Source organism: Alligator mississippiensis, chromosome 3 (genome assembly GCF_030867095.1).
Source record: "Alligator mississippiensis isolate rAllMis1 chromosome 3, rAllMis1, whole genome shotgun sequence".
NCBI classification, from domain to species: domain Eukaryota; kingdom Metazoa; phylum Chordata; order Crocodylia; family Alligatoridae; genus Alligator; species Alligator mississippiensis.
The window spans coordinates 259,550,787-259,573,510 of record NC_081826.1 but is presented as its reverse complement, the minus strand read 5'-3'; the positions used below and the strand labels follow the sequence as shown (position 1 = coordinate 259,573,510).

Sequence of the window (22,724 nt, the reverse complement as noted above, 5' to 3'; positions counted from 1 at the left end):
TGGTGGGCTACTTCCACCAGAGCTTCAAGGGGGGCAAAATGCTGAGGGACAAACAGGCAAAGCTAAGCATCCCGCAGCACAGAATCATGCAGGATGTGGAGACCTGGTGGAACTGCACATACCTAATGCTCAAAAGCCTGGCCAAGCAACAGAAGGCCATCCATGAGATGGCCTCGGTTGGGGAGATTGGGATCAGCAGCCCCCTTAAAACAGAGTGGGATACCATCTCCTAGATCTTGGTGGTCATCAAGCCATTCCTCGAGGCCACTGAGAACCTCAGTGCTGGCGTTGGCCTCCTTAGCCAGGTGATCCCCATAGTGAAGAAGCTTGAGAATCAAATGGAGAAGTTCCAGGGCATCAATGTTCCTGGCTGGGGCAAGCCAGTTTCCCCAGAGGGGTAGGCATTGGTGAAGTGCCTGAAGAAGGGCATCAAGAAATGGCTGGATCTGTTGCGGTCTAGTATGGTCCACGTGCTACTGGGCATGTTCCACCCAAGGGTGAAGGGGAGCATCCACATCAGCAAAACCCTCGATCACTGGACGGAGGTGCTGGTGAACAGTCTGGGAGGCAGAAGGGCAGAGGCAGGGGGACATTGAAGAGGGGGATCCACTTCCCTGTGCCAGCACTCCAAGCACCAGCCAGTCTTCTCCACCACCAATGCTGCCAATGTGGGCCAAGGGCATGGCTTCAGTGTTAGGGTCCAGAGGCACCAGACCCCACCATCTGACAGATAGCGCGGAGGCCTCGGTGGCTACCTATCTTGCCTAGGACAAATGAAACACTGCACTGCAACCCCTTGGCCTATTGGGCAATGAGCAACCAGATGTGGCAGGATCTGGCTGGGAACACCTGTCCTGTCCACTGACCAGTGTTCCAAATGAGAGGGTGTTCAACATTGCTAGTGAAGTTATGACACCCCACTGTACCTCCTTGGATCCTAGTTTGGTGAATCATCTGGTGTTCTTGAAGATGAATCTCCCACTGCTGGGGTTTCCCAGGTTCCACATGAAGATGGAGTGAGTGCCACCCTCCTCACTCTACATCTGTTTCCTTCTTTTAGATGCTTTCTGAACCATTTAATGGCCCACTCTCAGAGGTGGCAGTTTAGTTTATCACCAGCCAGCAGGGGAAGAACATGTCCCTGCTGAGCCTCCTGTGCCAGGACAAACTTGGAGGTATGGGCTATGGAGAAAGAGGAGGCCCCAGGTCCGGGCCATGACCTAAAACTGCACCCTGCCAGGGGAGGGAGGCCTGGTGGGACTTTTGGTGGCATGGCAGTCCCAGGAAATCCCAGGACTGCTACCCTCCTTGGTGAAAGGTGGGTAGGGGTTGCCTGATAACCTCCAGTCACCACATGCATGCAGTTCTGGCTAGGGAAAGCCCAGACCTGTAAGATCTTTGAGAGGCTTGAGGCTTACTGGTTGCAGTGGAGTTGTGAGGGTGAGAACAGACAGATGGCTCAGATCTGACTGAGGTACCCTTGACTGGTCTGTGCTGGGGCTAGGACCCAAAGATGGGGGGGTTGAAGGGCCAAGGGCCCACCATGAGGAATACCCAGAGCAAGAGGCTCAAGATACCTACTGGCCTGAAAGCGGTCCAGGGCCTAAGGGGGGGGAGCCAAAGGTCCCAGAGAGGGGACCACAGCTGGAAGGGTTGAAGGATATAATCTGCAAGGCATGGGCTGCAATGTAGGGGAGGCATGGAGCTGTGGAATGGATGTCACCCCTAGACATCAGAGGCCTAAATGGCCAGTCTCCCACCTGGGTAGCATCTGAATCAGTTTTCCATCAAGGCGTGGCAGGTGAAAGAGGGGCGGGTGGTTTGGCAGAAACAGGGGGGTGGGCCAAGAACTAACCAACACCGGGAAGGCCACCTGTTACAGGCTACCATCCCAGTTGCATTCGTCCCGCTCTGCTTTAACACACACAAGGCAGACCAGGGTTCTTTGGGTCAATCTGATATCTTTTATTATTATTATTATACTGAATAGCTGGAGAAATATATCTTAGCAAGCTTTTGGATTCAAAAACCCTTCATCAGGCTGAGGAAGCACCTGCAGTTGGTGTGTGTACTGTTCCTGGATGGAATGAATTATAAAGAAGACAGACGCTGGGCTGCAGGCAAGAAAGGTGTTTTGTAAGTTCCCTTTAAAGATCAGGACTGAGAGATTGGAGAGAGAGTGGTTTTCTTGTGAGAAATGTGCCCCTACTAGTAATTGGGTGTTCTTGTTTCATAGTTAGTAGGGTCGGAAGGGACCTGAGCAGATCATCAAGTCCAACCCCCTGCAGGAAAGAGTACTGGGGTCAAATGACCCCGGCAAGCTGTTCATCCAGCCTCCTCTTAAAGACCTTCACGGTAGGAGCCAGCACCACTTCTCTTGGAAGTTGGTTCCAGATCCTAGCCGTCCTGACCGTGAAGTAGCGCCTCCTGATATCTAGTCTGAATCTACCCTTTGCCAGCTTGTGGCCATTATATCTAGTCACTCCTGGTAGTGCTCGAGGGAACAGGGATTCCTTCAATGCCTGCTGGTCCCCTCTGACTAGTTTGTAAACAGCCACTAGATCCCCCCTCAGCCTTCTCTTGTGGAGGCTGAACAGGTTCAGGTCCCTTAGCCTCTCCTTGTAGGGCCTGCCCTGCTGCCCCCTGATCATGCGAGTGGCCCTCTTCTGGACCCTCTCCATGTTGTCCACATCCCTCCTGAAGTGCAGCGCCCAGAACTGGACACAGTACTCCAACTGCAGCCTGAACAGTGCTGCATAGAGGGGGAGGATCACCTCTTTGGACCTGCTTGAGATGCATCTGTGGATACATGAGGAGGTGTGGTTGACCTTCCTGACTGCGTCCCCACACTGTCGGCCCATGTTCATTTTGGCATCAATAATGATTCCAAGATCCTTTTCTGCCTCTGCACTGACAAGAAGGGAGTTCCCCAGCCTGTAGGTATGCTGCTGGTTCTTCCTTCCCAGGTGCAGCACCTTGCACTTGTCAGTGTTGAAACCCACCCTGTTCTCATCTGCCCGCCCCTGTAACCTGTCTAGGTCCAATTGCAGCCTATTCCTCCCTTCTAGCATGCCCTTATCCCCCCCACATCTTAGTGTCGTCAGCAAATTTGAATAGGGTGCTTTTCACCCCCTTGTCCAAGTCACTGATGAAGATGTTGAACAGCGTGGGTCCAAGGACTGAGCCCTGGGGGACCCCACTGCCCACATCCCTCCAGGTCAAAAATGACCCATCCACCACCACTCTCTGGGTGCAGCCCTCCAGCCAGTTAGCAACCCATTTGACTGTGTAGGTGTCAACGCCACAGTCTCCTAGTTTTTTAATGAGAATGGGGTGAGAGACAGTGTCGAAGGCCTTCCTGAAGTCCAGAAAGACTACGTCCACTGCTACCCCTGCGTCTAAGGAAATAGTCTTTAATAGATTTCCAGCGTGCATTCATTCTGGTGCTCGGTTGTTGTTTGGTCTCTCCTACGTACTTTCCATCAGGGCACTTGATGCATTGTATGAGATATATAATGTTTCTGGAGTTGCAACTGTAAGATCCAGGAATTGTGATGGTTCTCTTGTGGGGTGTAGTAACTGTGGGGGCACTGGAGATATGTTGGCAGGTTTTGGATTTCTTGTCATGGCATGGTCTGGATCCATCCGGTGCATTTTGGGCCGTAGGAAGTTTGCTTCTGGTGATGAGGTTAGCGAGGTTCAGTGCTTGTTTGAATTTACAAAATGCCTTTTGTAGACAAGCCTACAAACCTTCACTTCATAAGTCTACTGGATATAAAAAATCATGGACTCAATTATAGACATTGGATTTATGACACACAATAACCTGCCTGACATCTGACTCCCCAGGTACCTCTCTACTTTTATCTGCTACATCTCCCTTCTCTTCCTCCTCCTTCCCCCCCCCAGTCGCTCACCCCTTGATGCCTCAATTTACATTTTCACTGACTGGCTTTTTTGCCTTCAGACCAACCTCTGGCTTCTTTACTATTCATTCCATCCAGGAAGAGCGCACACACCAACTGCAGATGCTTCCTCAGCCTGATGGAAGGGTTTTTGAAACCAAAAGCTTGCTAAGATATATTTCTCCAGCTATTCAGTTGGTCTAATAAAAGATATCAGATTGACCCAAAAAACCTTGTTTACCTATATCTTTAGACCAACACGACTACAACCTATACCCCTTAACACATACAAGTGATACGAGTTTTGCTTTCAAGAGTTTGAGGGGCACTTTCAAAAAAAACCCTGCACCTATATCCTTAAAACTTGGCAGGTGTCATGCCCTGCTGTTTTTATCCAAATCAGCAAAAAAATGATGAATTTATAGGTATTTTAGTGATTCCCCATTATGCTCTATGGCTGAATCTCTGAATTGGCACTGAATCTCTGACTCTGATTCAGCCAAATCGAATTGGGACAGTGACTTGAATCACCAAATTGAATCACTGTCCCTTCGAATTGACTGAATCTGAATTGAATACTTGCTGCTTTGCACAGGCCTACAGTCTAACCCTAGTTGGGTCAATCTAAGGGTGACATCTACCATGTACCCTTTAGTTGTCTGTGATAACAGGGCTGTGGACTCGTTGAACCCGAGATGTCACTTCCTTTCATATATTAATAAATAAGCTGCTCAGACTTCCTTCTGATCATTCTGAAACTTCCTCCTACTCAAATTGAGCAGTCATTGGTCCTAAGAATCTCAAATACTTATTTCTTGACGGCCTGTCTTATTTCTCTTTCCCCCTGCCCAACGTTAGGAGGAAATAAAGTCAGTTAACGAAATAAATATGCAAAGGGAAAAAAGATAGGCCTTAAATGTGTAGACTTCTTATATCTGGCTTATTCAAATATTTGTTTTCTTTGGGTCCTGTTTAGAATACTTGTATTAATGGACCTTGTGCACGAAACTAGTAATTTTTAAAAATGTAAACAATGGATATGAACTTCAGGGAAAAGAAGAGGAGCTTTCATCTTCTTGTCTTTGAAGAAAGAGATCTCAGTGAGTGATTGGTTATCTGTTGGCTGATATTCTCCAGATAATGAACAGTTTGGGTATTTTCACTGTAGCGCTTCTGTATACTATGCTGAAAGGGCACTTAATACCAAAAGCTTTGAAAAAGAGTGATTGACAAGGTGTTAGGATGGATGCCATATGTGCAATTTGTGGTAGAAGCTGTGAGCAGTTCAGTTTGTAAGATGGTTAAGTAGGTGTTCCAGTTGCTGTCAAATTGCATGTAATAGTTACCATGCAATTTGGGTACATTTTCACAAAACAGTGAAGCATTGACTTTGTCTTTCTAGATGTAATTGATTCTTGAGAGTGTTTTACTCTACTCTTTCATTGGCCCTTACTATGGGTGATTCTGAGTAAAGATTGGTGAGTGTCAGAATGAGAAAGTTGATTCTGATGGGCTTTTTAACTTCTATGCTGCTGGTTAGGTAAGATCAAATAGAGAAGTTTCTATATAGTTTTTGGCATAAGTTATCTTTTCCCAGCATAATGCAGATACCATGAAGCTCGTGCTAACTGCTGGTGGGATAGTCCTGCAATTTCGTGTCATTAATAGTCAATGTTAGTGTCAGGTACTCCCATAATTTTAGACATTATCATAAAAATATGATTTGGCACTTCTAAAAAGAAGAAGAGATGACCATATGAATTTGTTAATTCATGCTGAATAGGGAACCCAGTTCAATTTTGAGAATTTTTGAGCAAATAACTGTATTAAAATAAGAATATTGCACCATAAAATAGATTTCTGCCATATTTTGTATATTTGGATGCTAGAAACAGGCCATTTAAGATAGCTTGGTTTTTCAGAAGTTCTTCCTATTTACTGTTTTGTGCCCCTGGAACAATAAAGTCCAATTATGCAATAATACAAACTATTACCATTGTGTATACAATGATTCTTTCCTGCAAATGTAAGAGATTTTTACTTTCTTGATTTTGTCTATGAGGATCCTGCCATTATGTAAGATTTCAAAGAGGCTTGTAATGACTTAGGGCAGGAGTGGCCAGTGTGCGGGACACGTGACTATCTGTGTGGCAAGTGTCAGGTCAAAGAAGGGAGGCAGCACAGCAGCAAAAAGCAGAGCAACAGAACAGGACACAAAAAGCAGAGCAACAGAATGGGCAGGGAGCTGAGGGCAGCATGCAGAATGCAGCATAGCAGATTGGGCAGAAGAGGAGGTTTGAAGGGCTGAAGTGGGACTAATTTGTGGCACACCTGCCATAATGATTGGCCCTTGCTTAGGGAATAATTTACAGGGGTAAGAGGGAAGTTTAAATGATAAATCACACCCCCAATTCAGTGTTTCTAGTACATCTATATTATTTAAATCCATAATCTAAATCAAAATATACAGCCTCCCCTGTTTTCCAAGAAGAATGTTGTTAATAAATATGCAAAATACGGAAATACTTTGTTTCTGATGTGCCCAATCTCTCTGTTTTTTTTGTATGTTTAAGTGCATCTTTGTTTTTCTTTCTATTTTACTACTGCTACTTCCAAATCTTGTGCAGTGAATGGCATGAACTGTACATTTGCTGATTTCCTGACTGGAAGATTCACATGCCTGTGCACATCAGTAAATTCTAAACCTCATTCCAATTTAGAAAAATAAAAATAAAATAAACCTCTTTCATAGCTGTGGAGTTCTGTCCCTGGTCTCCATATCTTTGCAGTCCCACATCTATCCAATTTTAATCTCATGGTACAAACAAGTCCTACTGAGCATGCAGAGACATTTTAGTGATAGCTAAACTTAAGTGCAAGGAACCTCTGAAACAAGCCAGCTGCCAACTGTAACAAAGCCATTCAGAAAAAGGTTTAATATTTCCCTTTTTCAGATAGGCCTCAGTTAAGAAACAAATATTTAAGAGCTTGCAAACCCTTTCCTTTCTCAAACTGGAGATGGTCATCTGTTGGTGTGAAGTGTAATTAATCCATTTTTTGAAATAGGTTGAACCCTTTATCCCTGACCGGATCTTGATGGAAAGCACCTGCAGAACTATCTGAAAATGACTTTGCAGCCAGCTGCGTGTTCTGCTGACTAGCACGTTTGGTAACATTATAAAAGTTGGATAAGCAACCAGCTGTGGTTTCTAGGATCTTGTTTGCTCTATGACAGGATTTCATTACGAAATGGACTAGAAGTTGATACCGAAGAACTTTAGACCTATTGTTATGTTGCATTGCCGTAGTCTTACAATGCTATGATTCATTTAAGGGGGTCATCAAATAATGACAACAAAGCTTCAAACTGAGACAAACATTGTGGTCCACCAGGAATTTAGAATAGCAATCATCATTAATCTCCGATTCCCTCAGTGCTAATAGAAAGTCAGTGCATCAGTAACTATGTTGTAAGTAGACAGCTATTAAAAATGCATTAATAATCTATGGTGAGTCCAACATATGCCTTTTCAGAAGATTTGCAATTCTTTCCTTGGTGGCAAAGAGGCAGGACTTCTTGAAGCTAATTACAAAACAATCAAATGATTTAATTAATCTGGATATAACATTTGTAACAATAGCTGTCTGTAGAATGAGGCACCCTGTGCATTGTCATTAAGTGAAATATTGTTTTTCTATGTTGATTACATAGTGCGTGTGTTAGTTTCTCCCTGAGGATGATAGAGTTAATTACCTGCCTAATGTCTGACCACACCAGTTAGGTTTACTTTATCAAGTTAGAAATACTAGCAATAATCTCAGCAGTATATAAAATATTTTAGAACTAAAACATACAACAGCCAGCAAATCCCTGGGAGCAGCAGGATTTGACTAATAAGCAAGCCCTGCACATATGGGCAGAGAATTAACTGGCACTGGTTTTCATTTGAAAATCTCTCGGGTATTGACTTGCAGATGGGTGGATGAAAGCTGTGAGGGATGAAGGTCACGTATAGGACTCTGGTTCTTATCTTTTTAACTTTTCTGGAGTATCACACCTTAAAACAGTAGTTGAAGTAGCTGTTCCAGACACAGTGGAATTAATTTGTTCATTGATGTCCCATAGTTCCTGCACATTAAATTTACTACTTTTATAATCAAATACTAAATTGATGCACAGTAACTGGCATTACTGCGCAGTAGTGTCAGTGCATGCCTTTTTAGTGACACTACTGTGCAGTAGCCTAATAATACTGCAGAGTAGCGTACTAGCACTGTTTGTGCTGTGACGTGCTGCTGCACAGTATTATTAGGTAACTGCACAGTTAACATCTTGTGTAAATGTGCCCAGTGAGGTTTTTTGTTTGGGTTTTTTTCCCCCTATTTTTAGTCTTTACTTCTTGAGATGTTTTGTTACTCCAGGGCCAGTTACAGACATTGCGCTTTTACTAGTATAACTGATTGGAAACTGGTCTATACGCATGACAGGATAGACCTTTAGCACGCAAAGCCTGTCTATACCAGTAACAGAACAGAAGTTCTGTGCACATAGACTGATTTAAAAATGGTGAGACCTGGCCTAAGATTTGCCCCCCAACCACAGGGCAAATGTGTGTTCTGTTTGTACTGATGTAAACTACACTGCTTATGGAAAACCAGGTCACTTAGATTGGTTTCACCGCCAGCTTTTTGAATGTCTGTACCTAGCCCAGATATCTAGATAAACCCACATGATTTACCTGCTATTTGAGTATTATTTGTAATGGGTTACTGGCTAAGGAATCTAAAGGGTTACTGGCTAAGGAATCTAAAGGGTTATTTTCTTATGAACAGAGTTCACTCATTACTTGCTCATAATGAGGTCTGACCCTTTTAACTGAGAAAGAATTAACTCTTTCTTATCTTGTCTGTAATAAAGTGATAGTTCTCCAAAGCTCTTCAGCAGTGCTTGGGAAAGTAGTTCATGGTTCTGCATCTCCTCCAATTATAAAACTTAGGACAAATAGTAATGTAGTTGTCCATATAAAAAATAAGCATATGCTCTGAATAAATGCCTGGGGAAATTACATGTGCTGTTGTAATTTTAACAAATGTAAATATTTGGCTTTTAAATAATTAACCATAGAGAAATAGCCTCAGTTAGAAATAACAAAACTGATATGCTGATATATTGATCATCTTGTCAAATCTTGTCCAAAATATTTCTTCTTTAAATGATCTATTTCTCTTTGTTTCTCCCCAAGATGCCAAGCCACCTTGTTTGTCTTATCCATCCAAATTCACTGCATTTTGAGGTGGAGCTCCTCCTTTTTAGTGTGGCATTGTTAATTTGAGGCCATGTTTTTTCTGCTCTGTTTTTCTAAACTTACCTTTATTTAATAAGATCTCATAGTAACAAGAGGAATCCAGTTAGGAGCTGTTAAATTAAATGAACTGTTGCTCCCAGTAATTTGGTGTTTGCAGTTCACACAGGACAAGAATAAATTGTGGTAACGCCCCTGAACAAAGATCAAAATCTCTGCCACATTGTGCTTTTATTAGAATCTCCCCCCGCCCGCCTGCCTATATTCCAGGGAACAAAAGTCTCTGCCACCTTGAAATTACTGCATATGAAAAGCAATAAAAAAGCTGTGGTGTTGGGAGATGGGGCAACAATAGGGGTTGGGGGAAAAGGACTTAATTCTGCTCTGGTAGATAAATGGGCAATAAGAGGCAAAAATAGTGGCAAGCTAAAGAAGAATCTTTGTTTCTTGGGATCCTAGAAGGAACAGATGCAGCGTAGTTGAAAATCACATTTTTCCTCCACCACTCCATTTAAAAAAAAAAAAAAAAAAAAGGCGTCTCAGCATTTACCATCTAAATGGCTTGATGAGTATACTGTCTGTCATAAAATTAATAGGATCTGTTGAGGACATCACTATAGAATATGCAATGTTAAGTTAACTGAAAAAGTTGACTAGAAATCCAACACACTTGAAGTCTTTAAATCACTCTATCTGGATTAATTACTCTTCTTTTTACTCATAGATACTAATTTGTCCCTTAAGAATTGCCTGCTAATTTTAAATAGACAAATAGATATTTAGAGCTTTGGTGCAGAAGTATAGTTACAATCTTCATTTACTGTCCAATTATACAGGATTCTTATTTTAATTTTTTTGATGTATAGTTACCAGAATCTATTCTCTATCTCAGAAAAGGCTGTTGATATCTAACAGGGCAATGGTACTTACTTTTTTTCCTCCTTCAAGTGTCACCTTTACATTTTCCCTATAGACTATCCATGTTCTCCAATTACACATGCCGAGTAGCAAAGGCAGGCTAGAGTACCACTGAACTTTACCTCACCAGCTGTCTACCAAGCTTTCTCACAGATCAGCAGCAGGTTGAGTGGTCTAATATGAGAAAATAGGCCCCAAAAGGAGGTGTCCTGTTCAGTTTGCAGTCACTTCTTTGTATCACTTAAGAACATCATTTCTTCATGCCTTGGTCTAGGACAGACCTGGAAAAAACTTTTTATCCAGTCTGTTTTCTGTAGCTATTGACATTTAGAGAGAGAGGAATTCACAGTGCTATTAGTTTGTATAAGGCCTAAATTTTAGAGTTATTTTCTATTTTCCCCCTAATGTTTAAATATTGAGGCAGTTGTTTTAAAAGTCTCATTTTTAATCTTTAACTTGTATTTCTTTCAACTAAAGTACTATTTCTGTGAAGTTGAATTAACTGATTTGCTTTTATTAACCTGAGTAAACTGGATTTATTCTGAATTAAATTTGAGTTTCATTACTCACTTCTTTAAAAGAATTGTAATGTTAAATAGGATGTTATTTTAGGGTTTCATATTCCTCAGAAGACTTACAAACTGCTCTTTATAATAAGATGCCTTCCATGTGTCAGGTACCCAGGTTGTAGCTGTACTGGTCTAGAGGAAAAGGCAATCAGGACTTACAGTAGAGATGATATCTTTTATTAGAACAACAAGATTTTTGTAGATTAAAGAATTTTTTTTGTAAAAATCTTGTTGGTCTAATAAAAGATATCATCTCTACTATGAGTCCTGATTGCCTTTATAATGAGAATGATTTATAGACTCAGAAAATGTAAGTTTTAACAGTTCTGAAATGTGCATGCTTTATTTCTGAATTTATCCCTCCCTTCCTTTTTGTTCCCTGACAGGAAGCAGTCCTCAAGATAGCCCTAGAAATTTCTCTCCCAGTGCCTCAGCCCACTTTTCTTTTGCACGAAGGTAGGAGTTTGTTTGTTATTCATGAAACAAGTTTTATGTAAGGGAATATTGCAGTGAACTAAAGGACTGACTCCTTGGTTTACACAATACATAGAAATGTTTGTTGGTAATTGAGAATTACTTGATTTTTCTTTTTAAACCTGAGCAGTCCTTAAACAATGCAATTTCACATAATTGATTGATCCAGTTCAACCCTGCCTTTATAATGATATTTTTTAAATTTTATGTGGCTTAATACTGCTAATATACATTTTCACTGATGATGCAGATCATTCTTCAGTGTGCTGTTAATATATAGAACTCCTACAAAAGATCAGGCTGGGAGTGTGTAAAAATTGGGAATGCACACTAGAAGTAGATAGTTTTGCCAAACTCCAGTCACTTTTGTCATTCTAACTCAATCTATGATATTTTCCTTTTCATGTAAAAATGTGGGCTAGAGAAGAATTAGCATGGGTCTGGGAGTGAGGCATTCTTGAGTTCTAATCCTGATTGTACTGATTGTTTGAACTTTGCCTCAGACTCACATTTGACGTTGAGGGCCAGGGACAGAAGTTACACATAAAGCGGTTTAAGTGTTCCCAAACTGGTTTAAATCTGTAACACAAAAACTGCTTTCAGAATGACTGAAACTGGTTTAAGATAAACCTAGTTGGTTGTAGTATCAGACTGAACTGATTTAGGCTAAACTGGATTATGCAGCTTCTGTCCTAGATCCCCTCCCTACTCAAGTTAGATCATAGTTCTCCAGCATCCCAGAATGCATTGCAGTCCTGGACTGTGCTGTCTGCTTCTGTGGAGCAGGGATGGCCCCTCCCCTAAGCTATTAAACAGGGCTAAAGCACTAAAGCCTCTGGTTCCTGCAAGCACCTGTCAGCTTGGGGGGCGGGGAGGTGCAAGGGAATGGACCCCCAGACCGTCCTGTCTGTACAGGACAAGGGGAAGTAAAGCCCCAGCAGTGGGGGCATTTCACCCCTGCAAGAGCCAGGCAAGCTGAGTTGGCATCAGCTCAGCCCTAGCCCCCAGGCTGTAAGAGATGGGGTCAAATTGGGGGAGAACACACTGGCAGAGCCCCAGCTCTGGCCCCCCCCAGGTAGGGTCTGCTCAGTGCAAGAGGAAAGCACCCACCAGGAGCCTTTTGGTTCCCTGCAGCCCAGTGAGCCATGCTGGGATTGGTTCAGTCCGACCCAGTCGCCAGCCCCCAACCTGTAAAAGGTCTGGCCTGGCACTGGCCCTCCCAGCTGGGGTCTGCTCAGCACAGGGTGTAGGAAGCCTCCACTGGGGGCTTTTCACTCTCATGTAGCCCAGCTTGTTGGGCTTGGATCAGCTCAGCACTGCCCCCTTCCCAGCCTCCACCTGAGATGGATGTGGTGGTGAACACACTGGCCTAGCCAGGCACTGGCTCCTCCAGCCAGGGGCTGCCCAGTGTGGGGGTAAAGGGGCCAACTGGGGGCTTTTTGCTCCCCCACAGCCTGGTTCCCCAAGCTGGCTTGGGTTCAACCCTGCCCCCTCCCCAGCCCTCCCGCCTGTGAGAGATTTTGGGGCAGGGAGGGGAGCACACTGGCTCCCCCGGTTGGGGTCTGCCCAGCACAGGGCTGTGAAAACCCCCACCGGGAGCTTTTCATAACCCCACAGCCCAGCAAGTCAGATTGGCATTAGCTCAGTCCTGCCCCTTTCTGGGGAAGGGGCTGAGGCCATGCCAGCCTGGTGACCTGGGCGGGGGGGTGGGCTTCCCCCCACACTGGGCAGATCTTGGCTGGAGGGACCATAGATTCATAGGTTATAGAGTTGAAAGGGACCAATGGATCATCATGTCTGACCCCCTCCCCTGGCAGGAAAGAGGACTGAGGTCAGATGACCCCAGCCAGGTGATTGTCAAGCCTCCTCTTGAAGACCTCCAAGTTAGGTGATAGTACCACCTCTCTTGGAAGCCCATTCCAGAATCTGGCCACCCTTATTGTAAAAAATTTCTTCCTAGTGCCTGGCTGATGCATTCCCCCTCCCCCACCCCCATTTCTCACAGGCAGGGGTCAGGGAAGGAGTGGGGCTGAGCTGTGGAGGAGCAAAAAACTCTTGGTGGGGTCTTTTCTCCACACCAGGCGGACCTCAGCTGGCAGGGCTGGTGCTGGGCTGGGTGTGTGCATGTCATTCCTCCTACCCCTCTCCTGTCATGGGGCTGGGAAGGGGGCAGGGCTGAGCCATTGGAGCCCTTCTAGCCAGGCTGTGGGGAGAGGTTGAAAAGCCCCCTGTGAGGGCTCTTTCCATGCCAGGCAGACCCCAGTTAGAGGGCCAGGGCCAGGTGGTTGATTCCCTCTCCCCATCACCCTTTGAGGCAGGGGCTGGGGAGAGATTTTCTGCAGGCTCTCCCTTTACTGCAGCTGACAGCTTGTGCGGTTTGGGGGGCAACAGCCAATCAGGCCTGGGATGCCACTGGGCTGTGTTTATCAGCCTTGGGGCAGCTGGCCATGAGGGGGGTGCGTGTGTGCACCCCCAGGCTCCTGACCTGGGCCAGTGCAGGCTTCTGCCTGTCTTGGCCTCTGAAACACTGAACATCAGTTCAGTTTATCGGTTCAAGCTGCACAGTTTAGAAAAACCTGCAAGATTGAATCTGTTCCACCTTGCACTTTTTGAACCTCTGGACTTAGCTGAGAACTTCCCCCATTGTGTGATTAGGGCAATTACCTCTCTTGCAAGTTGTGCAAGGATTAATTAATTAATGTCAATGGTATTTTTCAAAGTTTTTACAGTGAATTTGAAGCAATATATGAAGTAAATTATTAATAAATGAACCATAAGCACAGTCAAAGGTTTGTCACAGGAGACTGCCTATTTATGCTGGTTCAGTATTATTTAAACCTGTTCTACCTGCCTCAGATAATTTCATTAACTCTAAACCTGGGAGGGTAGAAAGGGTTTATCTGTTGACTCAAGCGTCTCTACGCAATAAATGAAATCAGATAGCTGAATCTTAAATGATGCGGTTAACATGGCAGTTACGCACATAGCTATCCCAGTCATCTGTGAGAGAACATTTTTGGTGCAATGTTAATTGTTTTATTTCAAGAGTTGGTAAATTAGATATGAAAGCTGTCAGACAGGTATACAGCTTATGCCAACCACAAGAAAAAAGGATTTGGCTCTGTTAAATTGTTCAGTTTGGGAAGAAAAGCTTCCCTTGTACCCACTTTTTTCCCTTCCTTTCTTCCCTGAATCAAACTCTAAACCCTGGAACATACAGTAATGTAATTTTCTACATGTGTGTTTGGGCACATTGAAACAGGAAAGTACATGGCATCTAATCTAATTTCTGTCTAATTTATTTCTTAACCTATTAAATAATTATTTTGAAATACAACAAGCATCATGATAATGATAGGTGACTTTTTGGGGTATGTTTCTTTATTAATACATTTTTATCATACTGAATAATTTCCTAAATAGCTCATGTTGAAAAAACAGATAAAAGACTGAACAGTAGTTTAGAATAGAGTTAGTGGAAGTGGTTGTGCCATAAAATTTTGCCAGAATTAATACTAATTCCTCTCTAGAATCCATATAAAAATTTGCAACTTTGAAAAAGTTTGTGAGCCTAAAATTGTAAGGGGAGCGGAGTTCATAGCAATCAATGTGTGTTAATTGTGACATTGTTTTAATTAAAAAAATACCTTGTGTTATGGCTATCTTAAATTTCAAAGCAAAAATGTGATTGTGAACTGGAAAACCAAAATGTTTCGTTTTGAAAACATCATAATAGGATATTCCAGTAATTTTTAAGTTTTTGTTTTCAAGTTAGGAAATATTGTTGAAAGTCAGTTTGTAAAAAAAAAAAATTAATAATCAGACGATAGCTCCTCCTTAGTAAAGTTTACAATGGTAATTTTTAAATGGTGTAAAAACCTCTGAAACAATTTCAGATACCCTTTTTAGTGTGTATTTACACAGAACTGTATGAAAAGTGTACACGCATGTACAGTGAGAGAAATTTTAGAACATTCCTATCCAAAGAAAAGAATCTTTCTCGAAAAGCCACATAATTTGATGAGCAGGATATTAGATTTTTATACTTAATTTGCTTGATAACAAAGTAATTATGAAAGAAAGCTGACTTAATATGACTGGATCTGTATAATATTTGTATGTAATTTTTTCTGAGATAAGTTGCTCCATGTCTCTTACCTCTATGTAAACAGTATACCACAGTAGGAATTGTGATAAAGATGTGTCTGTGTGTGTGAGTAAAGAAACATGGTTTACCCAAATAGTTTGATGAAACAAATAATTTTTGCTTCACAGACGCATAATATATAGGAGAAAACCTTGTTTAAATAGCTTCCAGATTTGTTTTTCTTACCATAGGAAACTAATTTAACTTGTGTCTGAGCGGAAAAGAACATACATACCTCTTGTATTGTTTATACTTTGAAAGGAGTTCATTGTTTCTTGATTGCTTCTGTTAGTTTCTTTGTAATTTCTGTAAATCTTACCCATTTCTGGGTAATGTTTTCTTTAACTAGGGACACTAGTTGTATACTGCAGTATTTAGCTACACAACAGACTTGTAAGGGCTATATCTTGAATTCCATACTCAAGTTTTATTCAGTCAGCATCCCATTGGCTTGAGTTGCTTTTTGAAGGGGTATTACCTGAGTGATCATAACCCAATCAAGCCTTGGAATTTATCTCAGACTTAATTTTTTGGACAGGCAGAGATGCTGCATCAGAATATTTAGGTATCCAGATAGGGTATTCTACTATATGGAATTATATTTACTGCATAAAGCCAGAAATGAGAGGTGGTTTTTGGACCAGCTACATAGTGAAATTTTAATGTTAAATAATATTTCCCCCAGGATACCTGATTTATATTACTAAAACAAATCCTATTATGTTATTTATGCATTTGTTATTTTGCTTGTGTTTTAACATACTTGATACAATTGTACTCCAGTCATGGGCACCGAAACGACAGGTAAATTTTACCTATAACTTAAGAGTTGTTTTGTGATTTGTCTATTTGAATGTGTAAATTCCATATTGTTTATATGTGGGCCACCTGGAACAAAAGGGTCTAGAAATTGTAATACATGACATGTATTTCCACCTTCAGTGGTATAATTTTAGCTGAAATGTATATTTTCAGATCAATTTATAACTTTCAACAGGTCAAGCAGCTAGCTTATACTTTGTTGCTATACATTTTTCCTTGGTATTTTGCTCTAAGGAGATTAAAATACTTAACACTACAGTTGATACACCATGGTTCATGTATAGTCATGTGTTTTTATCTCCTTCTCATCTTTTTGCATCTGCTGAACCTGACAGTTATAATAGTTTTCTGTTTTGCTTTTCTCAAAGCATATTTTTGAGGGATCAATGCTGTTGATCAGCTCATTCATTTTCTAGTTGTTTCATCTGACTGATTCTATTAAAAAATAATCCTCCCTGTGTACCATTAATTGTGACCCCCTGTGAAAGTTTATTACTTGTTAAGAACCCAGTTTGTATCATCCTTTTGGAATGCATTTCTACAGAGTAATAGTTTCCTAGAAGTTTCTGTCTAGGGATGCTTCAGTGTTTATTTGGACTAACCTCAGTTTCACAATAGGACCGATGGGCGCCGCTGGTCTTTGGCTTCTCTCCCCTCTTCTGGATATGGTACAAACACACCGAGCTCAACTGTGTCTGTAAGTACTAGCTTTATTTTACATATACGTTTCAATACCTTTTTTCCCAATAGGTTCCATAATGAGAAATAAAATTGAATGTGTATAATGTTTTTCATAATATGCTATGCATCAAATGAATGGCTGACAAACAAGATACACTCCTTTTTTAGTATTAGCATTTAATTTGTAATGCATATCCCCATTACATACCATTACTGCAAGAAAGGGAAAACAATCTTAGCATTAGTGAGAAACCTGCTTTAATTGGGAAGGGTAGTGGTATATAAATCCACTTTCCCAGCAAATGACTTAGCCTACACATAAAGATAAATGTAGCTTACATTGCTAGTTTTGTATCTATTACACTAGCATTTTGCTGTAAAACTTAGAGATGTTAATTGTTTCATTTTTAACTAATCTTTCTCTTAGCCACTTCCCTGTCTAGTCCTGTTACCCCTGTCAGCAGGTGTGTAATGGCAGAATGACAGTGGAACTGGTTCTGTTTCACTGCTGAAGAGAGACAGTGAGAGAAAGTTTGTGTTTGTCATTCTACACATTACAAGTTCTTTGCTACCAGGAAGAGGATATAGCAATATCTTAACATGCAACTAAGCAATGCTCCTGGTCAGCCCCTACCTGCAGGGCTGCCAAAGCAAAACTCCAACAGACTGCTTCAGGAATAGTCAAAGAGCAGATGCACTGACATTTAATGTCCTATTTAATTAGCTTGAGGGCAGGTTTGACTCTGAGGCTGTGCTTACTTAATAAACCTACTATGCCAGACAGTGGCACCCTCATACATGTTGTCCTGCTCTATGTTGTCTGTATCCTACAAAAGCAGGTTAGACTGAGGGTCAGTTTGGATTGGGCTAATTAGAGGCAATCCATGCAAAGAGAATAGTCCTGCCTGCCACAATAACTTTAATGAAAAAACACGGCCTTAGACAGCTAACAGGTTTGTCTTTAGCTTCGTATCGTGTCCATGACGTGTCACTGTTAATGGCGTAACGTGTACAAATAATACATATTATTATTATTGGGCAGTTGACATTCAGTTGTTAATGCTCTTCTTTGGTGATTCAAGTCAGTATCTGTTTCCTCATGCGTAGTAGTCCATCTTTTTTTGAGAAGGGCCCAGGTATATTTCTAGACTCTTGATAACAAATGACAGTACATGTTGATATTCAACTGTCCAGGGTTTCCAGAAGGTTCAGCTAACACATGGGGGTACTTCCCATTGTAGTTAAATGAAAACTGATGTGCTCTGCTGTGTGAAAATGCACTTTAAAATACTGATCTAGAAGCAGATAGGTTAGATAGTAGCAACCCCATCATCGATACGAAAAAATGACCTGCACTCAAAGTGGAATGAAGATAAGCATCAGAAACCTATCAAAACCCAACCTTAATTTCCACGTTATGTGCAGTCCTGTTTTTTTCCTTGATTAACTACAGTTTTTTAAAACAATAATTTAAATTCATTTTCTTTTTTCTGCCTCCCCACTTTCTGTAGCTGGTATTGTAAACACAGGGATGCTTGAGCTGGGTTATACTGTTTTTCATATTTCTTACAGAAAAAACCTAGCACTGGAATTATTGCTTTAGATAGCTAAAACCATAGAATGAATCATTTGTTAAGCTGTCCCTTGGTATTCCATGGATAAATCACAGCTGATTTATGCATATGATAATAGATGTCTGCCTTAGTGCACACATTTCATTAAACTAACACTTTCTGACTACAGGGAAGAAGAGTGTCTCTTTAATAAATCAATGTAAATTGTGTTGAAGAAACCAGCCAGCAATATAAAGATTGTTCCTTGTATTCTGATAAATGCGTCTGTTTGTGTAAATTTTGTCTTTGGGAAAAGAATTGTCCAAGGTTTATTACCATCTCTCTAGTTCTCAAGACTCTTCTGAAATCAAAAGATAGAAAGTAATTTGACATATACAGACACGTATGACAACCTAGATACTAGTTGATCCTAAAGTTAACTTTGAACAGCTGAATGATGTTCTTGTGTATATTGTGGTCTGATTTAGGATCAGGCTGGGTAGATTGTTCTAACATGATGTACTTTTCCAACGTAGACGATCTCTGAGAGAGTTAACCCTTCCCTGCAACAGTCCCTCCCAGAAATGCCTGTGAAGATAATGCGCCATGAGATCTGGTGCAGATAATTGGAGTAAACTTTTTTTGAGTTTCCTTGCTAAGAATCATATGTTAAGGCTTGAGGATCTTCAGTTCATAACACTGAGTAGCCAGGGAATCCTGAAGGTTGTCTAGTTACCATGTTTGTCAATACAATCTGCCACGTGCCCATAGCAACAAGGGGCAGTGATAGTGAAGTACGGACCTCTTTCACTTGAAATCATTAGGCTTGGATAGCACAGAGGCTCTGATTGTTGGCCTCCAAAAATAGAATAGCCAGACACAGTCCTCAAAGACTCATGTGAAGATCTAATAGGTTGAGGTGGCAGTGGGAAGAGGCAACTTGAAGACTTAAAACAGTAAGGAACGATCCCAGTTCTTGTTGGCTAGGGAGAAACTTTAAAAAAGCCAGAGCCTAAATTGATTCACTCTTTGCAGGTTAGTCTAAGCTGTGCAGCTTAAACTGATTAATAACTGGACAGACATTCTCTGCTAAACCAGGGAATGCAGCCACGTGCCTGCAGTGGCTCAAGCCAGAAGCCGGGGGGTGCTAGAGCATGCTTGCTAGCCGCTGCCAAAGGGGAGGGAAAAGAGACGCTCTCCAAGGCTCTCGCTCCTCCCTGCTGAAGCAGAGGGGGCGTGGCCAGGCACCAACCAGGACTAGCAGAATACACGGGATGCCAAACACTAGCGGGGGGAAGGGGGGGGGAGAGGGGGCAGCTGCTGCCAGACTGAATTGGGGATGGGTAAAAAGTCCTTTCTCTAAAGCAAGCATGTATTGAACATAGCAATTTGTAAAGCATACAACAGGGAACTGCCAAAAATCTTCACCTAAGCTAAGATACAGCCCAAAAAACACAGCATACACAACTTAGTCTAACTTAAAATGTAAACAGGAAGACAAGACTTAGTTTTACTAATTCTGAGGCCAAACATCTCCTTACAGCCAGGCATTCAGAAAGGCTTTGTTTAGGTATTCCCACCTTTTTACACATTCTGCTTTATAATGTAAATGTAGTTCTCTGCATTCTTTGGTGAAGCTGTCTGCAACTTCCCTTAACTACATCTCCAGCATATGTGTTGATTGTAAGGTCTTTGCCAACACTTCCCACCTCTCAGTCTGGTCCTGCAAGTCTTAGGTCTGGCCTCACAGGTGGACAGCTTGCATCTGCACACAGGGGACTAGTTTGCCCCTCTGTCCTGCCTCCCCTCCAGGACCCGCTGTGGAATTAATCCCCTCCCTGCCCATCTGCAGGCAAGCCACAGAGACTGCAGCCAAACCCTCAGGGGTTCTCGGGGAGAGAGGGGGCAGAGGGAGGAATTAACTTCATCCCTGCCTGGCAAGCAGTGGAGGTGCATTTGGGGCTGCCAAACAGCAGCTGCGGTCCCCAGGGTTTGCAAAAGGAAAGGGAGGAGGGGAAATGGATGGAGGGAGAAATTTGCCGCAGGGGCCATGGCAAGTCAGTGTCTGGCCACATCCTGGCCCATCTCTGGCTAGAGAACAGGGGGCAGGGGCCAGTCCAACTCACTGGAGCAGAGAACAGAGCTCCACACAGCCCAGAGAGCATGCTGGGGGAGTCTGATTCATCTTAAACCAGCAAGGGGTCTGGGACAGATAGTGCATAAACTGGTTTGAGCCCAATCAGTTAAGCCTGATACTACATTCAACCAAATTTATCTCAAACTGGTTTCGGCCATTTTCAGAGTGGTTTATTTGCACTGAATGTCTGTTCTGTTACAAGTTTAAACCAGTTTCTGACCACTTAAACTGGTTTATATGTAGTGTCTGTCCCTAGCTGTTAAGAATAACAAGTCACTGCCAGGAAGGAAGTCATCTGGGTCCTGTGGAGAGCATATCTCAGCTGTGTTTTTGGAATTGCCTGCTGGGTTCTTCCATACTAACAAAACATGAAGACTTCAAATTCAGGCTCATTGAAGTACAAACATATAGTGTCCAGTGCAAACAGATAGTGAAGCTTTAGATTCAGTGATGTGTAAAACATGAAAATTTATAACATTGTTATCTGTTCTTGCAGTTGTTTATGCTTAAATATATTTTGCTTTCAACTTAATGATAGAAAATATGACAAGTATTTGAATCTTGTCTTGCTAAGTGCATAGGATGGTTTGACTTTGTCTCACTAGTTTTTTTATCCACTGAACTACTTATTTCTTTGACAAAAAGTTCTAGCATTTTAGTTCACATATAAGTTTTGTCTGAAAATGGTGATAAGCATTTTCAGAGAATTCAGTTCATAATGAACAAACAACATAAGAAATCTTGGCCATGGCTTACTAAGGTGAGAGAAAGTATTTTTTAAAAATGATGGGTAAAAGAAAAAAGGTATTCAACAAGTTTTGTAACTGCCATATATAAAAGTGTGGGGTTTCTATTGTAGCAGTAAATCATAGACTCACTCTTATTAATATACAACAAGAAATACTGACCATTTATTAGACTCCTTATTCCTGAAATCTTCCTTACTTTAAGTTTAGGGAATTGTTTTCGAGGGGCTGAACTAGTCATATATTTATGTACTGCACTACTGAAGCTGAATGCTATATTTTTGTCCTTAAACAACTAGGTGAATAGAGGAAAATGTAGCTATAATTTTTAAATTAAGTGGATCTGTGCATGTACAGTGAAGATAGTCTTGAAAGAAATGCCTTTTGGTTGTGGTATAATCTAATATATTATTATTCTCATTGCAGTCATCTTGTTCCTCCCAAGAGAAGCTACACCAGTTACCATACCAACCAACACCTGATGAACTACATTTTTTGTCTAAACATTTCTGTGCCACTGAAAGCATTGCCAGTGATAACAGATGCAGAACCACTCCATTACGCCCTCGTTCAAGAAGCCTCAGGTGAGTTCAGCTCTCTGGCATCACTGGTTTAATCTGAATATATAGGCACTCCTGGAACACCACAATTGTGTAGATTTGGGACTTTAAACTACTTGTGATATTTTTAAAAATTCCCAAGATGTAATAAGTCAGTGTTGACTGAATCTGAGGCTGAACCAAAATCGACCAAAGTTGTTACTTCAGGTTATGATCATTAGTTAATTCTTACATTAATAGGGCTATATGAAGCTTTGGGTGCTGATTCAGTTTGGAGGAGATTCGGCCCAATTCAGCGGCCAAATCTCCAAATCTGAATTGAATCAGGATAAATAAATAAAAAGGTCCGGATCGATTCAAAGCTCTCTGAATTGATTTGGAAAAGATTTGGAGAGCTTTGGAGATTTGGACAGTCCTGCCCACTGCTGCTGGAAGCTGGACCTGGACTCCGTGCTGGTAAGTAGGGGGCGGGTGGGAGGGGGGGCTGGAGGAGGGAAGAGGGAACCATGGAGGGGACCCCTGTCCACTTTACCAGCCCTGTCAATGGCTGCCCCGCTTGGCCCTAGCTCCCTGTTCTTAAACAAACAAACAAACAAACAAACAAACACTCTCCCCCCCCCCCCACTCACTGGCTCCTGTCAGGCGGGGGGCGGGGGGCAGGGTGATCCCTGCTACCCCCCATACTGTGTGAGGGGCTCTGCCATGAGCCCCCATCCCCTGCCCACTCTCCCAGCCCCCATATGGCTGCCCTGCCTGGCTCCAGCATCCTGGCTCTTTAAAAAGGAAAGGAAAAAAATCCCTGTACTTGCTGACTGCTGCAGTGGCCATCAGGGTTTCTTTTTTTTAAAAAAAAGCCAGGATGCTGGGGTGGGTGGGGCAGCCACTGATGGGGCTGGGAGAGTGGGCAGG

General features: G+C 42.2%; 1 protein-coding gene across 5 annotated transcripts in view; it reads left to right on the top strand.

Moving 5' to 3' along the window:
- Positions 1 to 22,724, top strand: part of MAST4 (microtubule associated serine/threonine kinase family member 4) — a 496,570-nt gene that overhangs the window by 402,829 nt on the left and 71,017 nt on the right. For all 5 annotated transcript variants that reach the window (XM_019495987.2, XM_019495988.2, XM_059725122.1 and 2 more), the window contains 3 exons: positions 11,082 to 11,151; positions 16,757 to 16,835; positions 21,682 to 21,839. In XM_019495987.2, the coding sequence (XP_019351532.1) occupies positions 11,082 to 11,151; positions 16,757 to 16,835; positions 21,682 to 21,839 (307 nt within the window). The remainder of the gene's footprint in view (positions 1 to 11,081; positions 11,152 to 16,756; positions 16,836 to 21,681; positions 21,840 to 22,724) is intronic.